The sequence below is a fragment of the Numenius arquata genome, chromosome 2 (genome assembly GCF_964106895.1).
Source record: "Numenius arquata chromosome 2, bNumArq3.hap1.1, whole genome shotgun sequence".
In the NCBI taxonomy this organism is placed as follows: domain Eukaryota; kingdom Metazoa; phylum Chordata; class Aves; order Charadriiformes; family Scolopacidae; genus Numenius; species Numenius arquata.
Genome location: NC_133577.1, coordinates 120,442,204 through 120,468,629, shown reverse-complemented (window position 1 = coordinate 120,468,629; position 26,426 = coordinate 120,442,204). Strand labels below are relative to the sequence as shown.

At 39.1% G+C, this 26,426-nt stretch overlaps 1 protein-coding gene across 1 annotated transcript; it reads left to right on the top strand.

Annotated features, from left to right (window-relative positions):
• On the top strand, positions 1–26,133 carry GNAT3 (G protein subunit alpha transducin 3). The gene is made up of 8 exons (XM_074144661.1): positions 1–118; positions 6,841–6,883; positions 11,925–12,066; positions 15,505–15,662; positions 19,536–19,664; positions 23,900–24,029; positions 24,236–24,389; positions 25,943–26,133. Exons 1-8 carry the CDS (start codon positions 1–3, stop codon positions 26,131–26,133), a joined length of 1,065 nt encoding a protein of 354 aa, XP_074000762.1.
• Positions 26,134–26,426: the final 293 nt, after the last annotated feature.

The following is a 26,426-nucleotide window of genomic DNA, read 5'->3' as shown; positions in this document are numbered from 1 at the left end:
ATGGGCAGTGGAGCCAGTTCTGAGAGCAAGGAATCGGCCAGGAGATCCAGAGAACTGGAAAAGAAACTCCGGGCAGATGCAGAGAGGGAAGCCAGGACAGTCAAACTACTACTGCTGGGTAAATAGAATAAAAATTGCTCATAATGTTTTTCCATTGAGGGGTTATTTTGCTCTGGAATTACACCTCGGTACAATGAATTTCCCACCTCTCACTATTTTATTTGAAGAAGACAATCTTCTAATATAGGCACAAAATGTTTTCTAGTTGTGAACGCTCATGAAGCAACCAATTAAGTCACAAGGAACAGGCTGGAAATGGCCATGTCACTGCATGTATTCAATTTTAAATATTATAAATCCTTGACTTTGAAAAGATTTGAGAAAATAAGAACCTGCTGTTAGAATAAATGTTATGATGCTTACTTACACAGCATGTAGCACAGACATCTTTTTTTTTCCCCCTGGATCTATAAGCATTCATTTGCAGCAGGATTAAGTGAGGTAACTGGTTACATTGAAAATCCACGGGTGTCACAAGGTATTGATAATGTTTATTTTCCAAACTGTTGCACTTCATTTTTTACAGACACAGAAAGTGACTTATATGGCCTTTTTTCGATGTATAAAAATTGTATTGTGGAGAGTGGAATGGAAGGTAATGAAATGAGAGGAATACAGATGAATTTTCTCACAGACTACTACTTCTAATCCACACTATCATCAATTTATTAACAGCAGCAGGTGTAATGGCAAAAGAAAATGGTTTTTTTCTTGATACAGCTTTATTCTTTTCTCTTTTTTTCCATGGTACTGCATAGCCTACAAGAAATATCCAAGGGCACAATAACACTGCCACTGTCTCAATATTTTTCTTCTAACAGTATGAGGCCTGCTATGAGAGTTTACACTGGTTTCACCAAATGAGTAGGAAAACAGCCTTTGATCATTGAAATGTTGCTGTTTTCTCTTCATTGTTACTGCAATGTTTACAAATGCTTTTAAACCGACATTTATTCAGACTTAGCTAGATCCCTTCGATAAAGTACATCAGCTTAACTCTGTTGTATCTTATGCAAAAAGTCTATTTATACCTGCAGAGAATCTAACTATTATTATTAATAACAAAATAAGAGAAAACCACAAGCATGCAGGTTTCTGAAACAGTAATAGGAAAGCAGCAGTTTGATGCACTTTACATACCATCAGTATTCAGATTGCAGTTTACAAAGCTTTTCAGCCCAGTGGAGAACATGAAGATTTTCTGTGCAACATTAATACAAAATATTGCCCCTACTGAGACAAGCTTGTGTTGGTCAAAAACCAGAATAATATTTTCATTTGAACTTTCATAAATTTTCAATACTTTCTATATACTCTTACAAAAAGGAATTGGCATATCGAGTTAGAGCCATGGTCCATCTACTTCAGCATCCTGTGTCTGGCCTTATCCAACACTGATCCATGAGGGAGATGTAAGAAATTCTTTAAGCAGAATTTATAGGATAAAGAGGAATTTATAAGATAAGCATTTTCATGATGTATTTTGATCTTCAAGCCTTCATGTCTTGGCCGTAGTACTGGAGGCTGTCTTACACCAGGACACAAACTAAATTACCTCTCCCAGAACACATGCATGTATTTAGTATTAAGAACTTCAGTATTTAGTGTTTCCCAATGCATATTATCAGTCTTTTTCTGGCACTATTAATATCACATTCTCAAGATAACCTTAGTAAAATACTTTGAGATTAATCACAAGCTATGTGAAAAAGACTTGTACACTCTTTTCATGAGACAAGAGGATCATCAGGATCTGAAATACTTCTGTTGAAGTCTTCTTTATAGTATATATTTCTCTAATATCTTCCTTTATTCATGTCACACATGATAAAGATTCAAATTTGTCAGTGGGCACTGTTTTGGAAGATTTTTTTTTCCTGGGAACTGTTATGACAATCACAAGGACCCAAGAACTTGGTAAAAAAGCATGTTGGGGAAAAAAAAATTCTAGACATAACAGTTTGAATTTTCTTGTTTTTAAAAAAGCAAGAGGTGAATTAAACATGAGTCTGTTTTAAGCCTATTGCACAGCTAGAGTGAAAGTGTCTCTTGAACACCTGGAATCACAGTTGCTGAAGCAACATGTATAAGGGGTACCATATAGCCCCTTCCACCGTCAAACCATGAAATGGCCAGGTAAGAGAGGATTAAATCTACTGTGTTCAGATCTGGGCCTGTTATCTTTCCATACCTCTGAGGTGATCTCAGAAATGATTCAAAATTTATACTTCACAAATCAAGGGCAGCCCCATTCAAGCAAACCAGCCTAGTCCTACCCTAGTCCTGGGTTTCCGTTCATTCGTATGTTCCCTCTGTATTACAGACCAGATGTCATCATTGCTTCTTTTGCTGTAGGCAAATTGGTAGAAAATACTCAGAAAAAAAAGTATTGCTATATATATCATATTTTTTTCAGTGTGATCATTATGCTCTTACCCTTAAAATGTGAAAAAAACCCCATATTCTGACCATTTCCTGAGAGGATTATATAATACCTATACTGGTCTTTCTGCCACCTCCAATAGGTCCCTTTGCAAAAAAGAAATTGCATCCAGAAACCAAAGACACCACATTTGTTTATGTTAAGTTCCATGATCCGGGCCAACACATTATCTGTGTTGAGGTGATAATTTACAGTTTATATGACATGTACATAAAAACTGCACACATAAACTGGGGGAGGGGAAAAATGATGCCACTTTCTGACGTTCCTCACAAGTTGTCCAGGAACCAGAAGGGTTAAGTCCTCTGTGTTGGCGTTCCTATGTTGTCAAGGCCACCCGCACCTCCCCAGCTTGTCTGCAAATCTAGCCTCTGTATACTTCCCAAAAATCAGATTGTTTTATGAGTCTGGAGCAAACTCCAAGGTGAAAGTTTTATTTCCTTTGTATTAATTAGGGCCATATCTTGCCTACGACATCACATGCAGTTTATATACTTTTTAGGAGGCCAGATTGCAATTTATTTGTGTGCAAAGTACAGCGCACATTTGAAACGTGGCCAAAACAGCTGATGCTTACAGTGATGTTTCACAGAAATAAGAACTTAGGTTCCGTTTAAATAAATATTAAAACTATGAACTTATTTATTTTCAAAGTATTACTCCATGGCATTATTGTCTACAGCTTTCACTGGCAAGACAAAACTCACCCTCATTTGAGCAGGTCATCCTCAGCTTGCTTTACTGAGAAATACTCGCTTTTTGGGCATGACTCACCCATTTTAATTTAAACATCTGCTTCAGGGTGACAAAAATAGAGGCTGTTTTTTTCTTTATTTTAGTTTTAGCAAATATTTTTCTCCCCTGGCTATAAGAGGCCTCTGATAAGTAGTCTGGATGTAGAAGTTTACAGTACAGACATCTAAAACCAGTTAAATTAATCAGTTACTATAGTAATGAAGTCAGGTTTAAGTTCCTGCTATTAACACCTGCACTGGAAGGAAAGACTTTGAGAACAAAGATGGCCCAATAAACCTACTGACTGGAATACACTGTTTTGGGTTTTTTTTTCTGGGGGGTAGGGCAGCATTTAAGGACCTTATTCCCTCAAGAAGACTAGATCTTAGATCTTTTCTCTAGTTTCTTTCTTCCATGGAGAAAGTTTGTCTAGTTTGCTAAGAAGACCAGGAAGATATAATTCCCAGTCTAGTTCACAGTTTGCAGAGCTCTGAAGAGCACACACAAAGCTCAGGCAGAGGTGTAAAACCTTTTCTGATTTTAATTTGAAGAATTTCTATTCCTGATTTTTGCTTATATGTCATGTCAGTGGCTTTTGTGACAGGTTTCAAACAAAATATTCAGGCAGTAGTGGTTTTTTTTATTTTCTTACCTTTAGTTCTGGAAACTTTCCTAAACCAAACCTTTACTTTCACATAAATAATAACTGTAATGAGAAAATAGCTCTTGATCTGAGACACAAAAGCATCTTAATATACAAAAAGAACCTTCTTCAGCAGCTCAGCAGATACTAATCTTGAAAGGGGCTTGTACTTTCCCCAGTTTCCACAACTATTCAAACAAATTCTGCTTAGAAAAGCAGTAATGTCAAGTTATAACCGAGGTCTTGGGTTCTGTTCTCCTTTGAATTTGAGAGATTCTCACCAGATTTCAAGGCCCCACCATTTTTTTCTCTATTTCTGCTCTGTCTATATACGTTGTTGGCCTGCAGGGTCAGGTAGCCTCAGAGCAGTGGGGTGGCTCATGTCAGGCTGCAGGGGGATGGCTGCTTTGCAGCTCGGTGCCGCATGGCACTTCTTCTTGAGTCTCCTCTGCAGCCCCAGTGTGCCCAGAAACATAACGGGACTTGGGGTACCATTCAAAATATTCAAAACAAAAAGAGAGGCAGGTTACAGCCTGCCAGAGTGCTGCGTGTACAGACCATGCTGAAGGTGGATGTGGCATGGTGAACATGGTCTCTGGGAAGGAGTGTGGGAGCAAATTTCTGTCAACCTTACTGACAGTGGGGACACCTTTCAGCTCCCAGGAGCGGGGCCAGAGTTTCAGGCATTGGCTGAGATTTCTGTTCCTCTCTTTTCTGTGCTTTTATCCACCTCAAGGAAACTTGGCACCCAAATATATGCAGAGAAATCAAAGGTAAATTTGGAAAAGCAAGATCTTGTATGTGAAATACAAAATACAGGCTATGGCATATTATCCCTGGTTCCTATTAGACTGAGCTATAAATCTTCACAGTGATAGGGAGATTTTCAAAAGCCAGTTAAAATTTCCAAGCTTCAGGATAGGAGATTTTCAAGACCTGCCTTGATGCAGTCCTGAGTAATGTGCTCTAGGCAATCCTGCTTTAGCAGGGGAGTTGGACTAGATGATCTCCATGGTCCCTTCCAACACTGACAATTCCGTGATTCCGTGATTCCGTGACTAAGTTTGGCCTAAGTGCTTGTCTTTTATTCAGAAAATCTGGGCTCAATTATAATTGACCTTTTCACTGCCTCCTAAAGGGAAGCTGCCATCAGCTCCCCATGTCACGTCAGGGCTGTCACGATGCACTCTTGCTGCTGATGCTGCCAGCGGAAGGCCACTGGGGTGGGTGGGACGGCAGCCCTGTCCCTGTCCTTCTGTCCCGGGGCCCCGGCTGGAGGAGCAGGCTGCACAGGAGGGGAGAGGAAGAAAGGAAGCAGGTGCAAAGTAAATTGTTTCTGACCCATTTCCTGGGGTGCAAATGCTGCTACGTCTAACACGATACTCTGGAGTGAAGCCAAAGTCTGAGAGTCATCTGTTGCTTAGATAAAGGCATTACTGTATCATAAATTAAAGATGAGCAGAGGTAGAAAAATGCACCCAAAAGATATAAATTATGCCTCCCACTCTATTTTAACTTTGCCTTTAAGATCTGGAAGAGAGGTTCATTTCTATATTATGTTTCCTGGCTCTTTTCCATGAGGTGAATGTACGAGTTCTCAGCACATCCTGCTCTCTTCCCTACAAAAAGTGTAGAAACTGCCACCTTACCTACAGGGCTTTACCAAGTTCTTCAGAAAGGCACTGAAGGGATAATAGAGGATATATGGGAAAATTTGCATTTTTTCCAAACTGTGGCAGATGGCAGCATCAGCCCATTTTGCATAGGCTCATTTTTCTCTCGCACTTTCTGCTGTTCACATCATGGGCTTTAGAAAATGCTTTGCGTATGGTTTACTGTCTGTTGTGATTCATTTGAGTAAATTAATCCCTGTCATTTAAATGTTATTAGCTTTACAAAATCTGTTTGGAAAGTCTGTAATCAGTTTGTTCCATTCACTGAGAAGCCCTCAGTTAAAATAGCTATGTCCCAGATTTCCTTTTTTGTCAAAAGTATTTGACAGCGTCCAGTGAGGTAAATGATAATCTGCAAAGAGAAAAGCAGTGATGAATCCCATCCCATGAATTCACAGCCAAAATTAAATCCTCTCTTCAGGTGCTTTCAAAATCTGGCTCTTGCCAAGCCTCACCACTCTCACTGACAGAAGTTAAGATGATAGTCACTGGCACTGATTTCCAATGGAGAAGGTTTGCATTGTGATTACTCACTTTCCTTGAGATAAGAAGGGTAAATTAATTGTACATAATCTGACCAAACCTATGCCCTACTTCTGCAACTGGCTGTGCAAGCAAGTGCCTGAACCTCCCCAGCAGCTATGGGGATTTCTTGCAGAATCCTTCCCAAACTGGATCTGTTCAATTGCTCTGCAGGTTTCCCCCTTCCAGCAACACTACTTCATCACAGAAGACCACAGGGCAGAGGAACTGACAAAAGACCGGTGTCAAGACATTTGCTCATGTGCTGCCTCTGCATCACGAGCTAGACCACATGCAGGTCTCCATGCTCTGATTTTCCAGTTGCTCAGAGGCTGGCTACGGATCATGGAACTGGCTGGCTTGGTTTACAAAAGGTCATGATGCACATTAAAGGAGCAGCAACAAATCATGGAATGAATGGGACACTGTCAGGAGCTGTAGTTTGCTCATGTCTTTCTGCCTGTCTGCAAGGGATGAAATCAAAATATGAGCCATATTTTATTTCCTTGCTAATTAAAGTCTTAATTGACTGAAGGTTCCTTTCTTTTAAAATGTCCCTTTCCTTTTCAGAATTAATACTTTTCCCAAGATTTCTTTCTTTTTTAAGTCTGAGTGGACACTACAGAAGGTTATAGTTATAACAATGGGGATCTAAAACATCCATATGTCTTCAGATACAAAATTCTATGTTCCAGAGAATTATTTTTAATACTTGTTACTTGTTCGTCTATCAATGAAATCTTCTCAACATTCCCCTTCTGCAGGTGCTGGAGAGTCAGGAAAGAGCACTATTGTAAAGCAAATGAAGTAAGTATATGAATATTCATATCAGTTGTTGAATTTGGTATTTGTAGTATAAGCTATCTAGCTAATGTCTTATTGCAATATTTATGCTTATTTGAATAAAATGCAGAGAACATCATTCAAATCAAGTTCTCATTCAACCACATAAAGAAAAACACAAAGTGACTAAGACACACACCTGGATTGGTAATCAAATCTGTCTGATCAAATCATGCACTGGTCCAACTCCTTACCGAAGACCAAGGAAGTTTCTTCATTGGCTTTGGTAGGAGTTACAGTACTGTAGTGAGACCATGAATGTATGAGACAATCAGCCATGGCAGATCCACCTAGCCTAGCATCCTGCCTCCTGCAAAAGCTAATGAAGGATGCTGGCAGAAGATCATCAGACCAGACAAGCAAACACACAGTAATACTTGTGCTGGACACCCTGATGACTCAGGCACCATCCTGAATTAGAGATGGCATCACTGTGTTTAGTACCCTCAGTTAATTCATGCCTACATTTCTCCTAAGTCTTTTTTGAACCAATGTAAACTAATAACATCCACAATATTCTACAGCAAGAAGTTCCACAGTTTAATTACATATGATGTGAAGAGAAATTATCGAAGGGTTCACATTGTATAATAGTGCAGTCTTTTTGTTTTGTTTTTTTTTTTTCCTCCAAACTGATTTCTGTAGATTATTCTTGGTCTCCACAGTCTTATTCCAGCTCCTGCCAGAGATCAGTTCTCACGTCTCCCAGGGGCCAGGTAGAGCCTATTTAGCCACGAGCCTACACAGTGATCAGCTGCTGCCCACCATCTAGCATGGGCAGGGACAGCCATGAGAACTGCTTTTAGCAAGGGAGGTATCACCCCCAGAAGTTTTCAGACAATAACCAATCTGGAAAGAAAAAGGCTGTAGAAGCTCAAAGGCAGAAATCCCTGTTCAAATTCAGACTGATTATCTGGTTAGGAAGATCTTGTGACCACACCATAAATCTACTGCAAGAATACTTGCAGATGTTTGTTCAAAGTGCACATGGTGCCACACAGACTGAAGTCAGTAGCTGTATTTCCCCTGGCTTCAGAGAAAGGTCAAATTTATTTGTGTGTGTGTGTGTACGTGCACGTGTGCTCCCATTTACAATTTACTGTCACAATATTTTCACATATAGTAAAACAGGCAAAAACTAAATTAATTCATGTTATTCTTTTAAGGGTAGCCAAAATACTAATCACTTATCTTGTTTAAATGGATAATCCACCTGAGTTCAAGAGATCATACTTACATAATCCTCCTCTATTGTGTAACCTGTGTAATCTTCCTGTTGTATCCAGCCTTATTTTCATATACAGTGTCCAGGTCTGGTTCCTAGATAAATACCAAAAAAAAATTACACTTGCATTGCAACTGGGTAATTAGGCATTAGGCATCACCCCACTTTATATGCACCAATCTCTTCCTGTGTAAAAATCAAGCAGACTGTATTACAAAATCAGTAATACCATTCCGAATTTAAGTTCTAACTACTTCATATCTTCACCAATGAATTTAAAGAGTTAAGTAAAAAATGTTATGTCATAAGAGCAATTTTCTACTATTTAAGCAGCTCATTTTGCAGTAAGACAGACTCAGAACCATCCATCAGATACTTTGCTAATTTTTTTGTTCCAGTTAAATGGTGGGTAATTGTATTTCTGTTTTGAGGTCCAATCAGGAGACCGTCCCTATTCAGAAAACCACTGAAATGTATTGTGCTTAAAGCTTCCTCAAGTAGGAGCAGATTGAAGATGTTCCTCTGAATTAAGCACTTTAAGAAGGCTGATAACCCTTAGCAGCTTCGAGGAGGAGACAAAAAACTGTAAAGCTGAGAGTTATCTGTCAAGCCCTTTGCATTTATGAGCTGTCAACCTGATCACAAATATGAGCTCTTTTACAAGACAAGACAAACTTTTCATTAAAATTATCATTTTTTCATATAAAATGTCGACTTTCTGTCACAACCAGGGAGTTTTTCTTTAAAAAAGGGATTTTTTTCAGTAAAAAAAAACTTTGTTATTAATTTTTTTTAGTGAAGCATAACATTTTCTGGAGAAGACTGATAGCTGCTTACAAAAGAAAAAATTCTGCAGAAAATACAATTTCCCACCAAAATCAGGGTAATTTTACTCCTATTAATATCATTTTCTGATTCATAAACCTCATTCTTTACAGACTGAAGATTTCAAAGTTAAATGCTTCCACTGAGCTTTGCACAATATCTTCTGATGCTCAAAATATAGATATGCTGCAAGGCCCTAAAAAGGCTAGGATGGTTATGGGGGATAACTAAAAAGGGAAAAAATAAAAGCTTCTCTGGAGCTCTGTGCTTCTGACTGGATCATTCCCAATGTGTGATCTAACCTTTTTAAAACCAAGTTGAGTATTTCTGTGCTGTGCTCTAAGTTATCAGTACAAACCTACTATAAATAATTCAGCAAATAAAAAGCAGGAAACAAAATATTTGGTAATTTATTTTGCCTGTTGAGATTGAATCAATGCCACCTCTGGTGAGAAGCCTTCCTTGAGTGAAAAAAAAAAAAGAAGAGACTAACGTTTTTCCTCCAATAGAAACATAATTTAGATATTATGACTCGTAGCCTAACATCTCATGCCTTCAGCATCCTGCATTTAGTTTTCAAAGGTTGTTTATTTTTTCAAGGAGGATCAGAGAAGAAAATTTTCCATTTGCTAAAATGCTCCTTCTGGCCATACAAGATGTCAGCCTGTTATATAATCCTTCCTTAAGAATGACAGGTCTTTAATAAAAGCAGCAAAATTCACTACTGATTTAACTGGCTGGCTAACATACTTTCTGCCAGACAACATAAATATATTATCCTAATAAAAAAAAACCAACAATGAAACAAAACAAAAAAAAAACCAAGCATGAAAAGCCTCAAGAAAAAAACAAGTGGGGTTTTTTTTTTTTGTAATTACAGAATCTACTTTTATTTCAGAATCTTGTATTTTCTTCCTTCCTTTGTTCTTCAAAGGAAAAGCATGAAAATATAAAATAGCCATTTGCGGACTGTGTTAGGGCCTTTCCTTCTCTCTCATAGCAGATTTTTGCAGCCACAAGCAAAACGCCCATCTTCTCCAGAGATCCTGTTACGGTCACCACTGTGAGACATACAAAGTAGTTAAACCAAGTTCATGTACTTCATGCGTTTGCATTTCTATATATTTCATTCCATTATTTATAGAAAAGCTGTTGTTTTCACAGCTAGTGAGGGCAAGAGTGAGAAGAATACGCTTAAGTACCAGTGCCAGGTTCAACATTGATGGCAGATGAAATTATTTCTTGTTCAAGGTGATCTGAGGCATTAAGGGAGGCCACCTCCACCAGTGGGGAGCTCTGGGCTCTGTGGTGCCTCACATATGGCACATTGCTTAATGTCCCACAGTGCCCAAGCATCAAGGCTATCCAGAACACTATCAGAGAGCTACATTAGACTCCTCCAAGTGAGTAAGCCTCCCATCTGAACAATTCCTATTATTTCATTCAAATCACTGACACAAGGATACATGGATATCTCAGAGGATGGCAAAACCAGGTTCACCAGTATACCAGAGCGCGTAACACAGCTCCCTTTACCTTTCTCCCAAGTTCAAGATGATTCCTTTGAATCTTGCACTCATTTGAGCTCATGCTTAAAACAGCATGCAAAAAACCAAATCTTCAAAACAGAGTTTATAGATTTTTCTGGTCTAGAAGTGACTGGGGAAACATTTAGAGATCCTTTTTTTCCTACAGATGCTATTCCTACAGACACAAGAAGGCAACTTTTGAATTTTCTGACATCTATAGGTGTCAGAAGAGATGTTAAGACTCATGCACGTTCAACTATGATCTAGGTTTTCTCTGTGTGTGAGAGTGAATTATTTTCCGACAGGGCTGACTTCTCCCCTTGAATGCAAGGTCTCTCCAAGACACACACCTCTACTCATTCTGGGCTGACCTGTCAGATCCTTTCACATCACCCCCTTCTGCTTGTATAGCTCTTTGCAGACTGTATCTCTGTCAGGAGACAGGGAAAAACAAACCCCGAACTCCAGAAACTATTTATTTAATAACCTGGCCTTCATCTCTGAACAACTGAGGTGAGGAAGAACAAAGCCTTGGTTCCAGCAGCTGCCAAAGCAGTTTGGTGTCAGTTCATCGAGGGTACACTACAACAAAATGGGTGAAGTTTTCATCCTTTTTCAAAACTCATGGAAAAAGTTGTCTCTGAGTCATGACAAAATCTGCACACTGATCTTGGAGAACTTTAACCCCATGCCATCCTCCAGTCAAGGAGGATTATGAAATTATAGTCCCTCTGTCAGAATTAGATTAATTGAATTTGACTGCTAAAGTTCTTTGGCCTGCATTCTCCAGAATACAGGCCAAATCCTTTGGAGTAATATGCATGTTCCCAAAGCTTTTAGATAATAAAAGTAACACATTTCAATATCTAGAAATTGTAACTGATGTACAAAGAAGTATTAAAGATTTTTTTTTTTTTCTTGAGAAAGTACCTCACAGTGTAGAAATATTTTTGGCAATAATTTTTCTACTCTAGGTAAGATTCTGGTTTAAAATGAAAATAATTTAACAAGTGATGTGACATCCTATGACTAACATTGTAGATTCCAATAATAAAAGATTTAGGATATAAGTCCAGCTATGCATCTTGCCCTGCATCCACAGGAATGGGCTTGGGTCTTGTTTCACATTCATACATTATCTTATATTGACCCACAAGGCAAAAACACACCTATTCACTCAGACCGAGAAGTCCAAACCTACCCTCCCTCATAAATGTAACCTCACATCATTGCAGAAACTGCTGCTTATCTGTTCCAGCAGAAAAGGCAGATCAACCGTTGACAAATGCTTTTCCAAGGGTCAGATGCATTCAGTTCTTTCTCATGCTGATTACAAAAGCACCTGATCCAACTTTTCATTAGTTTCTTTTTTTTTTTTTCTTTTTTAATGCATGCTGTAGACATTTGATTTCTGTTTTTGCACCAGGATCATCCATAAAGACGGTTTCACCTATCAGGAACGCATGGAGTTCAGACCTGTCATTTACAGTAACACGGTGCAGTCTATCCTGTCTATTGTGAAAGCAATGACCAAGTTAGGAATCAGTTACGAAAATCCAGCTAGAATTGTGAGTATGACACACTTTCTCTTGAAATAGGCATTAGAATACAACTTGTTGTAATATAATAGTAGAGACTATTAGAAGAAAGAGGGTTCGATATTTCCTTTATGACAGTGGAAACTAAGTACTGCTTGAGTTATATGTGACAAGATGTCCTTACTTAACTTTATTTTCTCAAGACTAGTGCCTGCGGTCTAACCCTTGCATAAACTGCCATTTTGTTTATTACAAAGGAAATGTTCAACTTGCAAAGACATAAGAAAGAAAGAAACAAACAAAAAAAGATTCTTTTCTTAGCTGCTTAGTGACTTATTTATTGCTATTGGGAAATGTAATAAATATTTCCCTTTTACGAACAAACCTTGGGGCTCAGCCATGTAAGGAAGGGTCATCTAGAAATGTTGGGAATATTTCAGTTTGGCGCTGGAGCAGAGACCTCCCTGCTGTAGAGAAGCAGCACTGGCACATTCACGCTGAGAAGTGGAGTCTGACCTCCCCGACACGGTCAGCAATCCTAGGCACAAGCGCATAGAGGAAGAGCCACAGTAAGAAGACCTGCTGTCTTCTGGCAGTCACACTGAATGTTCAGGGGCAGAAGTAAAGGAAAACTTTTCTTCTCAGTGCAATGATTTAGTCTACTGCCTGTAATTGAGACCTAGCTGAGAATTTCTCAAAGGACCGTCAAAGGATCAGCTGGTTCCAGTTTTGGTAAATTCTGCCTGTTCCCTAGAGGTTTATTACATCTGCTTATCTGAAAGAGCTTTTCTTGTTCCAGAAGTCTACATTTCATTACAGTGACATGTGGTACTTTGACCTAAAAAATGATAAACAAAACCTTCAATGGTTACTAAAGGCCATACAGTCATCTGACAAAATAGAAACTAAAAGTTTCTTACTGTGTTCTTTTAAGGGTCCATGAATCCAAGTCATTCAAACAAACGTAACGGTGCCGAAAGGCAGGGCACAGAAAATGGGCCCATGTGAATCTACTGTAACTTGTCCCTGTCTCCTCAATTGTGATAGACACCACAAGGACCCATCTAACAGTCCATATGGCCTAAGACAGCTGAACCTTGCGGCACCCAGCCACAGGTCCTGGCTCAGCCTCTGATATCCACTGCCAGGTCCAGACTCTGCTTGCCATCTCTAACTGAGATATGTTCTGCCTCTGCCCCAGTACTTCAGCCTCTTTGCTCAGCCCTACCAAGCTTTCTGAGAGGTTTATACATGTTCACTCATCATCTATCATCTATGCCAGTTTCATAGACATTGTTTTCAAGGGATTTCACAGCCTGAGGAACTAGGAATTGAAAATTTTTGTTAAATAGTCCAGTTCATTTTTTAGTATTATGCACAACCAAAGGCAGGAAATACAGCTTTTTGTTAGTTTATCATTTATAGCACAGTGAGCCCAATCTTACTGTCATTGGCAAAACAGGCCTTTAGAAATACAGTTGAATACATCCATATAAAATAGTTGCAGTCCTCGCCTCCTTTTCCCCTGGAAACGCATAAGAACAACCTGGATGTGAATTTTTAAGAAAACAGAAATGTTGGTCACATTTATTTGAATCACCACTAAACATTGCTCTTTCTTCCAAAAACAAACTTAGCTCACATTTTCTGTAAAATCATAAGCTATTCATAAGCTTGAGTTGTTTTGATAGAAGCTTTGATTTTAGCTGGACTTTGTTCTTGCTGCGTTCTGGTCCAGATTTAGCCCAAAGACTGTGCTTGTTTTGGGCCCAAAAGCAATGGGTTCATCCATGTTCCAGGACTGCCTGTAAATACCTTTAAATGGTCCCAAAAGTGCCTGGGCACGACATTTCAAACAGCATCTGTTCAGGTGAGAGAGGTTTTTTTTTTTTCCTAAAGCGTCATTGCAATCTATTTTTAATATGAAAATCATCTGAAATCTGTCTAAATGCCAAACAACACATTATATAAATCAGGGTTATGATAACTTCAATCTGCCACTATCTTCCTTTTTTACGTAAGCATCAAAATCCACAGTTGCCACCTTTTGCACAATAATCAATGAACACTTACCGTACACCTGGAGGGTCTGAGCTCAAGGCTTCTTCTAGGCAATTCAACCAACAAATCCAACGCTGTAGGAGGATAGCTATAATCATTAAATGATATGTGGTATCTTGAAGGACAGAACATTCCAACTCTTATCTTGAGGCTGAACAAGTGTGCGCCCTGGAGAGCGGCCCTGGAGACCAGTGAGGAGCACCAAAGAAAAGCATGACTCAGGTCTGCTAATCCCGGCACCAGCGAGAGGACAGGAGTGTAGAAGGGAGCCGGTGGTATTTAACATGGCAGGGCGATTCTATGGCTGTCCTCCTTCCTCTTTCAAATGAAGGCAATTCCCTAGTGGTTATTTCCCCCTCTTTTTTTTTCCTTTTTCTTCACACTAACTCGATTTCTCCAATATTTTAGAAAACCTGCAGTGGGTTATCTTTTTTTGATCAGTCTCTGACTTTTACAAAGTTTCCATAAACCTCAATTTCTATTGAAACATATAGTACATTCCTAAGATAAATGTTACACATTATTGTGAAGATGTTTTCTATTTTTGAATAAAACATACTCCCTGCCAAAACAGTGTCTGTCAGAATCCATTTATATTTTTGAAACTATTGACTGCAAGTCACTTCAGTTGTCTACTTATACGGCTAGGAAGGAGTTATATTCTATAATTACCCACTGCTGTGACAGTGTATCAAATGACCCTATTTTAATCATGCTCTTTATTTACAGTACATTCCTAAGCTGTTAAACACTGAAAAGAAACATTTTTAGTGTAATAGATTACTTGAAGTCTTCGTGGATTGACTGCACAAGGAAGACATTACAGAATAATACATTTAAAGTATTTGGGATTTTATTCAGATACAGATTTCTTCTTCCCCAAATAAAAAAACATATGGGAAATGCATTCACTAGTTATATTCACTTTGCCACATTTCTCATTGTGGCCTGAAACTAGGTATGTTTTCTTCCAAATACATTCAAAAATATATTTAGCTATGTATTTCTGCTTTGATGTAGTTATAGTATGTTTAAACTTTAAATATTCTTTTTATTTAGTTTTTGATACCCCACTACTCTCTCTTACAATAAAAGTCCTCCTAAGTTGGACCTTTTGTGAAGGTCCTTACCTTTGGTAAGATGAAACTGAGGCCTTGTATGAACAAAACAAATCAATAAAAAGAGGAGAACTCTGCATATCATGATTTTAGTCTAACCTTGGCACTAACTAAAGGAAAGTGAGCTTGTAAAAGGATGTCCACATGCACAGGTGAGCACAGCTACCTGGAAAAATCATTGCAAATGAGAAATTTTACCCCTGCCAACTCACTGTAAATCAAGTACATCTTCAAGGAGGTGGAGGGGCACAGTGCACTTCCACAAATATTTACTGGAATTTCTCTTTAGGAAGATGAAAGGAAGCTGTGTGCCATGGCAACTACTCTGGAGGATGGTGACATGTCTTCTGAATTGCTCGAACTCATCAGACAACTGTGGAGCGACGGTGGGACGCAGGCCTGCTTCGCAAGGGCAGCGGAGTACCAGCTCAACGACTCGGCAGCCTAGTAAGTGATACCAGCTGCAGCTGCTGCACAGCTGGCCAATACCGTTACAGGCAGCCCAGGAAGGCTTGTGACAAGAGCTCTTCCTCGTGCTACAAAAATTATTGCTCGTTAACCTGAAAAAGAATGAGATTTTTTGCTAATATTTATAACATATTAGAAATGTTTAACTGAAGGAAACAAGTGAAAACAAGGAACAACTTGTTTCTGTGAGTTTGCTTACACTGTAAAAAAAAAAAAAAAAAAAAGAAGAAAAAAAAGTCTATTCTCTCTCTAGGTAATTCCAAGATTGACAAAATGAAGGAGCAGGTGAATTGAAACAGCTTAGGTTTTACCTAGTTGTACTTTGGATGTACACATTTCAATCTGCTAAGCATAAGTCTGGAGAAAACTATAAAAACGTTCCTCTTAACTAATCTGGTTGCCGGGACAGGTGTTCCCTGGGCCATTACCATCTCAGCATGCAGCCGGTCTTGGCTAGTGATGCTGCAGCCACTCTCCAACCTGACGGCTCCTTTCTGTGGCCTGGGAGGTGGCAGGGGACTAGGGTAGCTCAGCTCCTACTCCACGAAGGAAACCATTCAGCTAGACACATCTCCTAGCTTAGATACAGTCAGTAAGCTTAGACTTTCCAGGAGCTCCTGGTTTGGCTGCTTCTACAGCTGTTCTTGCAGGCTACAGCGGTCCTGTTCCGCTGTCATCTCCCCAAGCTCACACAAGACTGAAGAGAGAGGTGTCACCTGGGTTGGAGTTCTCCTAGAAAGCAAAAGTCTGACTCTAGACCTGGGGCAGACAGTTGTTCCACCCGAGGCCCATCTTCCAGGATCTGCAGATGGAGGCTTCTTTGCTCCTGCAGCTCCTCCTAGAGGTTGAGGGCACCTGCAGGGTGAGAACTCACAAGGTGTTGGATGTCCCTTCTTGGCAGGGCAAGGCATGATCAGAGGCTGGGCCAGGAGCCAGGCAGGCAGTAAGGCAGTAACAGCTCACTAATTGTGGATAGTAGAAGGGATATACCATTCAAATATTAAATTTTTTTCATCTCTTTATATCTTCAAAACAAGAACGAAGACCTTTCTGCAAGGTACCTAAACAAATAAAATAGTGCCTGTATTGATTTGGCAGCCTTGTACTTCTATAGGAATATTACAGAGCAATCTTTTTGTTTCCTAACGTATCCTTTTAGACACTGCTGTTCCCAGGACTAAAAGCCCGTAACAAGTCAGCCATCATAACTAAAAGGAAAAACATTTCTTGAAACACAAAAAATCCAAACAAAGAAAATCAACAAAAAATGCAGAAAAAAAAAATTACCTATTTACCAGGTAATATGGGGTTTTTTTCTGCTTTTTTTATTATTACCTATTTACCAGCTAATATTCTAATGTGTCCACTCTGCCCAGCAGATTAGGTTTTGCTACCTGAAAAGAAGATAGAATAGTCTAAAGTAATCCTCTCTCAGTGTTACAGGCTGTGTCATGTTTTAACCTGCAATACATTTCAGTATTTAAGGAAGCTAGTACAGATTGCAAGGGAGCCAACATTTATTGCTAGAGTTACATTAAAAATATCAGTGACGTTTTTCATCTGCTTGAACACTTCTGAAAATCCTGCTAATCCTCTGTCTTCATCTTTCAGTACCTGATGCTTCTGAAAATCTAGCCTTTGGCTCTGAACCATTAAAATCAACTTGATTTTTTCCCTTGCTGCTGGCCTTCTAACGATCAGTTCAAAACCAATCAACCTTCTAATGCTACATTTCAATTTCTTTTAAAACCAAACCCCTGTTTCTCAGCTCCTGCGAATCAGCTCCTACATAGAGTATTGATTTACTCTGTAAACTCTGACTTTCTGAGATTAACTTTGAGTCTTTTCATTATTAATTCATGTTAATGAAGTCTGATCACTGCCCTTCCTCTGTGTGTTTTAACTGGGGGAAAAAAAGGAGATCTTCTGAATAATAGAAAATCCCCTGTATGTCAAATTTGACGGGAATTTCTTCCTTATACTCAGCTGGAATGAATCCTGTTTTTAAGACGGAGTGATGGCTAAGGAAGGGACAAAATCGAGATTATAAATAGTGACTTTAAAGGCCATTTTATAGCTACCAGTAGTACATGGTGCTTCTTGCTTGCTCAGTCATTTGCCTCTCAGGGTAGGCTTCATGTCACCTAATCCGAGCCAAGGAAAGTTTGCATTCCCTCTGCTGCCAGTGGAGAGCCGGCCAGCAGTGTCCCCTTTGAGCTGCCTACAGGTCTAGGAAGAATCTGAAGATGCCTCTCTTGCTCCATTAACTAGATAATTAACTTAGTCTAATTTTTAATGCAATTACATTTGGCTGCATTGAATTGAATTGAAGTATTTGTGACTAAGAACTATTAGATCTTTATAATGAGTTTCATATACAAGTATTTATTTTAGCGTTTACATACTTTATAAATTGCAAATTGTCTTTTGTTTCTGCCTTCCACAAAGGTGAGTTGAGATGAGTTTGCCTCAGGCCCTACTCAGAGAACCAGAGCTATATTGCTTTTTTTTTTGAAAAACAAATTGTTTCCCAGACTCAAATAATGGGCAAATATTGAATTATCAAATCGACTTCAGCATTCCTTGCTGAGTGGATTCAGTCTATTCAACTTAAAATAAGAAAATCCCATTTCCAAGCATTACTTACAGATCTCCATATGGAAGATTATAGGTTTTTAAAATTTTTTTTATTTTTTTTTTTTTTACTTACAGATGTATTAAATATTGCAGACAAGGATGATGAGCTGTGAGGTTTGTTTTGGTAGTTGTCTGGTTAAACTGAGCAGCAGAACTTCATTCTGGGCAGACTTTCTGTTAGAGAAGAAAAAGAAAAAAAGGCATGAAGCCTAATAAATATTAGAGAGACTGTGTTTTGTTTGTCAGAGACAAGAGGCTACAAATGGAAAGGTGCCGACTGGGACACCAAAAGCTTGAAAATGCTCCAACTATTGCATATAGTTTCTTGCTTTTGGCTTTGTTCTTTATTTGAATATTAGTAATTAAAAGGTAGGAAGCTCCCCAGACATCACCTCTTCTTTTGTCAAATCATAATCTCTTTACACGGACTCCCAGACCAGCCAGAAGGATTCACAGACTCTGTCCAGTCATTTCGGGAAAGCTGCATGCCCCAGAAGAGACAGGAGAAGGGTTGGGGGGAGGACAAGGATGGGCTTCCGAGATCTGGTTCAGCTTCTCATTTCAGGTGGATTTTTCTTCTGTATGCCAGACATAAAACCAAATAATCCACGCTTTTCCAGGGGGTTGTGACAATACTAACCTAGGGGGTCCTCAGCTTCTTTAAAACTTCTGGGTTAGATTACAAAATATATTATTTTAAAATTATCACGTACCTTCCTCTTGAAAACTGATAAGTCTGTAGGGAAAACAGTCCCTAAATGTGAATTCCTCCAAAATATTATGCCCTCCCTTTCACTTAGGAAGGAAGATACTGTTACAACAGGTCCGATAAGATGCGATAATTTCCAGTCAATCTGTTTCTGAGAGTTGTTTGTGGTTCTTCCCCTGTGGTGGCAATTTCCGCTTGCTGAAAGCAAATGGACAAAACCCATTTCGCGACAAGGTGGGTTTTTAGCATCCCTGAGGAAAATAAGAATTTTACTGAACAGAAGTTCTCAGAAAGATGTTTATTATATACAACTAAATTACACTTCTATATACAAGGCGGGGGGAAGAAAAGCTCTGGATTGTGGATCTAGATTGTATAGTATTGTATTTAAATGTGTAATTTATATAAAATATTTAAAAGTGGCTCAATATGAAGTGATTGTGTAATGTTCATTTCACCTTTTGAATTCACCAACCACCACTTCTTTTCTTTTTACCCCCCTTTAGTTATCTCAATGATTTGGACAGGTTGGCAAGGCCGAACTATGTGCCGAGTGAGCAAGATGTTCTGCACTCCAGAGTGAAAACAACTGGGATTATAGAGACTCAGTTTTCTTTCAAGGATTTGAACTTCAGGTACGAAAGACATGTTTGTCAGTTTTCTGTGGCTTTACATTTCTTAAGTATTTTCTGTCAAAGGTATCGAGCTATTATAATATCGGTAATCCCATTGTGATATCCTTGAATCCCCTCTTATTTAATATTTTGAAACAGCCAAAAAAAGCAAGATATTTTAGTACCAGTACTTCAACTTGAAGCATATAATGGGCTGTTATTAACAGATCTCAGAATATCAGGTTCTAAAAGGACATTTTTACATATGTAAGTGTCTAAAAAGCATTATTTGTATCCTGCCATTTGAATAATTGTTTGTGACATTTATAAAATTTGACTACCTAAACGTCCTTAACAGCATGCAAAACATTCGATGACTATTAATTTGCATGCACTCTCAACCTTTCACTCTCTTCTTTTGAGAATGGAAATAACTGCTCTTAACACTGGAATGCATTACAGTTAGCAAAAAATAATCATTTCTGTCCCATGGGAAATTTCAGTATTAGCATGCGTGCCTTCATGCTCATTTAAGATGAAAAGCAAAATGTTCAGAAAAAGATCTTGAAAACCATTTCTCTGAGAAATTTGACTGAAAATACTTGACACTTTGAGATACTCAAGATTTTGTTATGCTTGGTGAACCAATTAAAAACATCTAATTCCACATGAAAATGTATTTGAATGAATTATGATCGTTTCAGTGTTCTATAATGCTTTTCTCTATGGACTGAATTCCATTTAATTCTTAATTTAAAGGCTGGGGTGCATATTGAGGAATGTAGTCTAGAAAAGAAACTGCCTGTAGAGATAGATGTATAAAGCACTTTTATATAAGGATTATAACTTTTACATTTTTCAGTGGGCTTCTTTTTCTTCTCCTCGTGGCAATTAAACATCCCCCAAACCATCTATGTTACCACACAGATGCTTTGTCAAAACAGAGATTACATATACAAAATAAGATTCTGAAGTGGATACCCTACAAGTAAATTATTATTGCTTATTAATACACTGATCACTTGTGAAAATTCAGCGCTTGCCCATTTACCACTTGCTACAGTGCAATGTCACAGACGTCATGTTCTTTTTCTCTGATTAACATATTTTCAGACAGCTTTGTACATTGAAAATCTGAGCAGCTTCAGTTACAATCACAGTTTATGCAAGAAATAAAATCAGGATGGAGAAAGAAATCATCAGAGTGCAAACCCTCTGACATGAATGCTACCAGCCTTGACATGAGAATATCAGAATCAGGGACTAGGTCCAACTGAAATGCAGCACAACTGAGAATTAAGTCACCTGCATGTCTGTAAACAAGAGGAAGGCTCCAAATGCCACCACAAACACAAACCCCACTGCATTTAGCCTCTCTGCTATGCATCAGGGTAGTGTTAAGTGTGTAAATTCATTAGCAGTTTTAGGCACTGGGGTAACACAAGGTAAAATCACTACAAAATAGTTTGAGGGTATTGAGCTGCTATAGGGATGGAGAGCAGCTATAAATCCATCTTAACCAGCCAGTTACTGCTACTTTGCATTGCCAGAGCAATGCAAAACAGCTGGGGCATCTTGATGACTCCGCACTTAGTTTGATAAGTACCATAGAAACATCTATAAAGAGAGGAACACTTCCACATTCAGAGGGAGTTTTGGTTGATGTACTTCAGTGAGGCTCGGGGTCACAAGCCATACATGGAGAAAAAGAAAACATGAACAGATGCCTCATTCACTAAACACTTGCCCCTCTTCTGAACTGAATGAGGCAGAAAACATTTTGTATCTCTGCAGTAAAAGCCTAAATCCCAGTACTGCTCCAGGGAACTGAATTACAGCGCACAGACATCTCCTGTTATTTGCTATCTTCTTAGTGGCTACTTCGCTGAATTAGTGTAATTTAGCTTTCTTGCATTCTTCAACTTGTTTCACTAATGTTGACTTTGATTTTCAGAGCTCAGAACATACTCAAATATTTTCTAAAGGAGGTCTGATCTTCATGCATCCTCTCCTGCTGTTGTTTCCATTGATGTGCTAGGCAGAGTTTGACTGCAATCAGGCAAGCTTTAGTTTAGTCTCCAGGTCTCACTATATGTACCATTAGGACAAATTAATATACAGCTAGTCCCATATCTGTAGCTAAGTTTTCCAAGAGCAGTGCTGGGAAAATATAGAGCTTTCAAGACTAATTTTGACTGTTGACTGTCTTGGTAAAAAAAAAAAAAAATATCATCTCAGAAATACATTTTCTACCACTCACAGAGGGACTTCAGGTTTCCATCTGCATATGTTAAGTTTTGGGATGACATGAGAAGAGCTGAGCAAAGTAAGGTTAATACAACAAAAACTGCCCAGAAGCATTCCCTCTGGCCTTGATCTTGTCCTATTTTAACTGACTTCTCATGAATATTCACAGGGCCATATGCTAAAAGCTTGCAGGAAATGAATACAGATTTATACACTTATGTATGCTTGCAAAATTTTACTGCAGACTAAGTTTTGAAGCTTTTTTTTCCTCCCTTAACCCTGGTTTCAGAATTATGTACCAGAAATCAAGGAAGACACGTAGTGGCAGGTGACTTTGGGGCACAAATCACAGCCCAAAGTCAAGATGCTTTATTCATACTGACCTTGCTCTTCGGTAGGCATATAGAACTCAGGGAAGATGCGCTTGGAAGAATGCCATTACTGTTATCAACATCTTGCTCCACAAGAGCTTCCTGACTTCCTAATAATTCACATTTATAGACATCCAATGATCAGACAAAGAGAAGAAATGTACTAGAAAAAAAATCATTTTCTCTAATTACTCCTCAGCTGCAGAAACAGTTCATCATGAGCACTGGGAAGGGTTTCATTTCTTCTAAGCAGGATGAAAAATGATAAACAATAACCTTTGTTTCCATCAGCTGCGTTGCTCATGGTAAAGAAAGCAGGATCAATATACTGCAAAAAATGCTGTTTCAGTAACAAATTGTTCTCATTCTGTTTATTACTGAAATAATTTTTTCATACTGAACCCCAGTATTTTCATTGCTATAAAAACTGAGTCGTGTTTAATTTTCAGATACTGCAGGAGATACATCCAGACAGTAATATCTAATGCATTTTCTTGAAGGAAGGAATAATGCAACAGGGGATTAGGTTTTACAGTTTTTAGTTCAACAACAGGCTGCACAAGGAAAAGCCATCATACACACAAGCAAACAGAAAAAGTAAGGGTGGGATAAATTTGATTTTTCACATGTTCTTTTCTCCTTTCTAATGCACTTGAAAAATGTTCAAGTTTGGCACTTTTTACCCCAGAAAAATAGCGAAAAGAAAACCCAATCCCTTATCACTGAAGAACTGAAAATATAAGTGGGAATTCTGAAATTCTTCTAAGAAAGAATTGTTCTAAGTAAACAAAAAATTCTAGAGAAATTGTTCTAAGCAGAACAATGGTAATTGAACAACAGCTCTCAGTTGGGCCCTGACTCAGGCCCTAAGTAGGTCCCAGCTGGGTATCCTCAGGTGGCTTTGGACCTCGTATAAAGAGTTCACTAAAAGTTCATATGACCCTACCCAAAGGTACTAATTTCTGGCAAAGACCGAAAGAAATTGAGGAGGACAGACCTACATTTTCCCCTGTACAGATGAAGGGATTCCTGCTCCCCATGAACTGCTGCTTACACAGCAACTAATGAGTTTGACAGGGCAGAGACCCTCCCCAAAAAGGCCTGCTGCAGGTTATACAGATAGCGAAGTGATCGCGCCAGGGTGATAAAGAGATAACTAAATATAGATCTACCCCAGCCCATTAAACTCAACCAGCAAGTCTACCTGTGACTGGCTTCCAGTCATACGCCTTACTGATCAATGTGTCACTTTACTACAAGCAAAACTATGAAGTAACAAATGACTGTGGATTTGAGGGCCTTTTGTCAGTGTTTCATGTATGAATTCTGTCCTGAATAAACTCTTGCCTGCGCTGAGCTCTTATGCAGAGCCCCATGGAGCTCAATGCCACCTGAAAGTACCAAGTGTATTTCCTATATGCAAGTATTTAAGCCTTTACATTTAATTTTATGCCCACTACAAAGCTGTGAATAATACACAGTACTCCTTGACCTGTTGGAATAGAAACAGACCAACATTTGGAAAAGCTGAATATTTGATTGTCATTCATCTCCAGTTGCACTCTGCACGTTAACAGCACAACTGCGGCCTTATTAGTTAGTAGTTTACATTGTACGTATGTTATTTTTTCTGCAAAGGATGTTTGATGTGGGTGGACAGCGATCCGAGAGAAAAAAGTGGATTCATTGCTTTGAGGGAGTTACTTGCATCATATTCTGTGCTGCACTCAGCGCCTATGACATGGTTCTGGTGGAAGATAAAGAAGTGGTGAGTCAGAAGAGACAAACAACCCTTTTTCCTGCTAAGTTTTAATGTACTCTCTGATGGCATATCAGAATTATTCCTGTTCCCTGATAACCCTTTAAAGGCTATTATGTTGCACTGGTTCTTGCCAGTAAAGAACATTACAGTAAAAATGACATATGGGGATGAGATTTGTCAGTCTCTCATGTTTACCTTTTGCATCTCAACAGAACAGAATGCATGAGAGCCTTCAGCTGTTCAACAGCATCTGCAACCACAAGTGCTTTGCAGCCACTTCCATCGTGCTGTTTCTAAACAAAAAAGACCTCTTTGAAGAGAAAATAGCAAAAGTTAATCTGAATATCTGCTTTCCTGAGTATAATGGTAAGTTTGGTCTTTTCAGAAGAAAATATGTTCAGTTGATTAGTGTAGGCCATGCATTAAAGACTGAAACTTTGACTTAAGTCACCTATATATAACCATTTAAATACTGAACGTCTTATCTAAGCATCTAGCCTTTCTCTCAAAAGAATGGCATGGGACAGACGTGACCAGAATCCAACGCATCTCACCTGCCCATGATGCTTAGCCTAGGCTGGGGTCACCTCCCTCTGAAGATGCTGATTTCTCTCCATTGGTGGCACAGGAAGCTGAGAGAACCAGAAGCTTCAGATGGCTGAGGTGCAGTGTGATGAACCCAGACAATATTTCAGTACAAGTCAGTGCACACACACCAAAACTGAATCTAAGTGTTTCGTCCCCATTCCATAAAGGAAGTCCACCTCTTTTGGTATGTCATAGTCATGTCAATTGGAAATAAAACCCAGCAGCTGTTCCCAGTTGATGCAAGAGAATATATGAGGCTATCATAGAATCATAGAATGGCTAGAGTTGGAAGGACCTTAAAGATCATCAAGTTCCAACCCCCCTGCCGTGAGCAGGGACACCTCCCACTAGACCAGGTTGCTCAAAGCCCCATCCAGCCTGGACTTGGACAACTCCAGGGATGGGTCATCCACAACTTCTCTGGGCAGCCTGTTCCAGTGTCTCAGCACCCTCAAAGTGAAAAATTTCTTCCTAATATCTAATCTAGATCTCAGAAAGTGACAGAGAGAACCCAAAATCAGTATTTTAGTATTAACCTAATCCATTTGGGAGTGTCCAGAATAAAGCATACTTAAAACAATATTATTAGTATTCGAAGACGAGTTCTGTGCACTTCCTGCAAACCAGCCCCTTCACTCCCTTTCTGAGGAGACATCAACCCAGAAACCCCAAATTGCTCAGTGCTTTCCTGGGATAATCAGACACGATGTGCTGGAGTCAGTGGAGCTCCGCCACTTGGCACTGCCTGGGGCCTCGGACAGGAGGGGAGCCAGCACAGGCTCTCGGCACCAGCCTGGCTCCGGGAGGCCCATCCTGCTCCGGACGTACAGCGAGTCCGTGGCACCAGCGTTCACACCTGCTGTCGTTCTAAAGGAGTGCTACCCAAAGGCAGAAAAGCTGTGCAAAGGAATTGTGGCCAAATATATAAGCATCTCAATTTTTCCTATTTTCTTCTTTGTCTCTTTATCTCTGTATTTCCCACCAATTTTTTCTGCTATCTACCCTTTGAATGTATGCTCCTTCCTTTTTCCTTTTCTCACTATCTGCTCTTTCTCTAAGGTCCTTAACTGTTTTACGCTGACTTACTCAGGAGCATTTCACTTCAGAAATGAGGACTTCTGGTTAGGCACTGAAATTTAAATTTCGGTGGGCAGTTTAGATAAAAAAAAATTCATACCTAATGCATGAAGTTAATCACCTTTAGAAAAAAAAAAAGGCAAAACAGAAAATAAAGAAAAAAAAACAGAGTAAAAAGAATTCTTGTTTCTTAGCAGCTGTGGGAAAGTACCAGCTGAAATGTGTCCTCTTTCTTTTACTGTTCTCTCCCCAAGGACTAAATACATTTGAAGATGCTGGAAATTATATCAAGAAACAATTCCTAGATTTGAACATAAGGAAACAAGATAAAGAGATATACTCTCACTTGACATGTGCCACGGACACCCAGAATGTCAAGTTTGTATTTGATGCAGTCACTGACATAATAATCAAAGAAAATCTGAAAGACTGTGGGCTTTTCTAGCCATTCCTTCCCTTGCTCATAGCCTGACTTCATCTCCGTCCACTTTGCTCTCTTCATCCTCTGGGCTCACTGAAATGAAAACCTTTAGGGAAGAAACAGTTTCAATTAGGCTTTTGTTAGCTGTCAGTTGAAGTCTGTGGTATAGCCTGAGCATCGCAGACCAACACTGACCTTCTGTGTGTCATAAGAAGACCAGAAAAAATGTTCCACAAAGATGCCAGTTGCTGATAAATCCTACTGGAATCAAGGGGAAATTCCTATTTTAATCATTGTGATTTGAAACTGATCAGCAC

Excerpts from the sequence above, each read along its gene's own strand:
- GNAT3 (XM_074144661.1), top strand. The coding sequence starts at position 1 with ATGGGCAGTGGAGCCAGTTCTGAGAGCAAGGAATCGGCCAGGAGATCC. Across the intron at positions 6,884-11,924 it reads ACTATTGTAAAGCAAATGAA|GATCATCCATAAAGACGGTT; the intron begins GTAAGTATATGA and ends TTTTTGCACCAG. Across the intron at positions 24,030-24,235 it reads TGGTGGAAGATAAAGAAGTG|AACAGAATGCATGAGAGCCT; the intron begins GTGAGTCAGAAG and ends GCATCTCAACAG.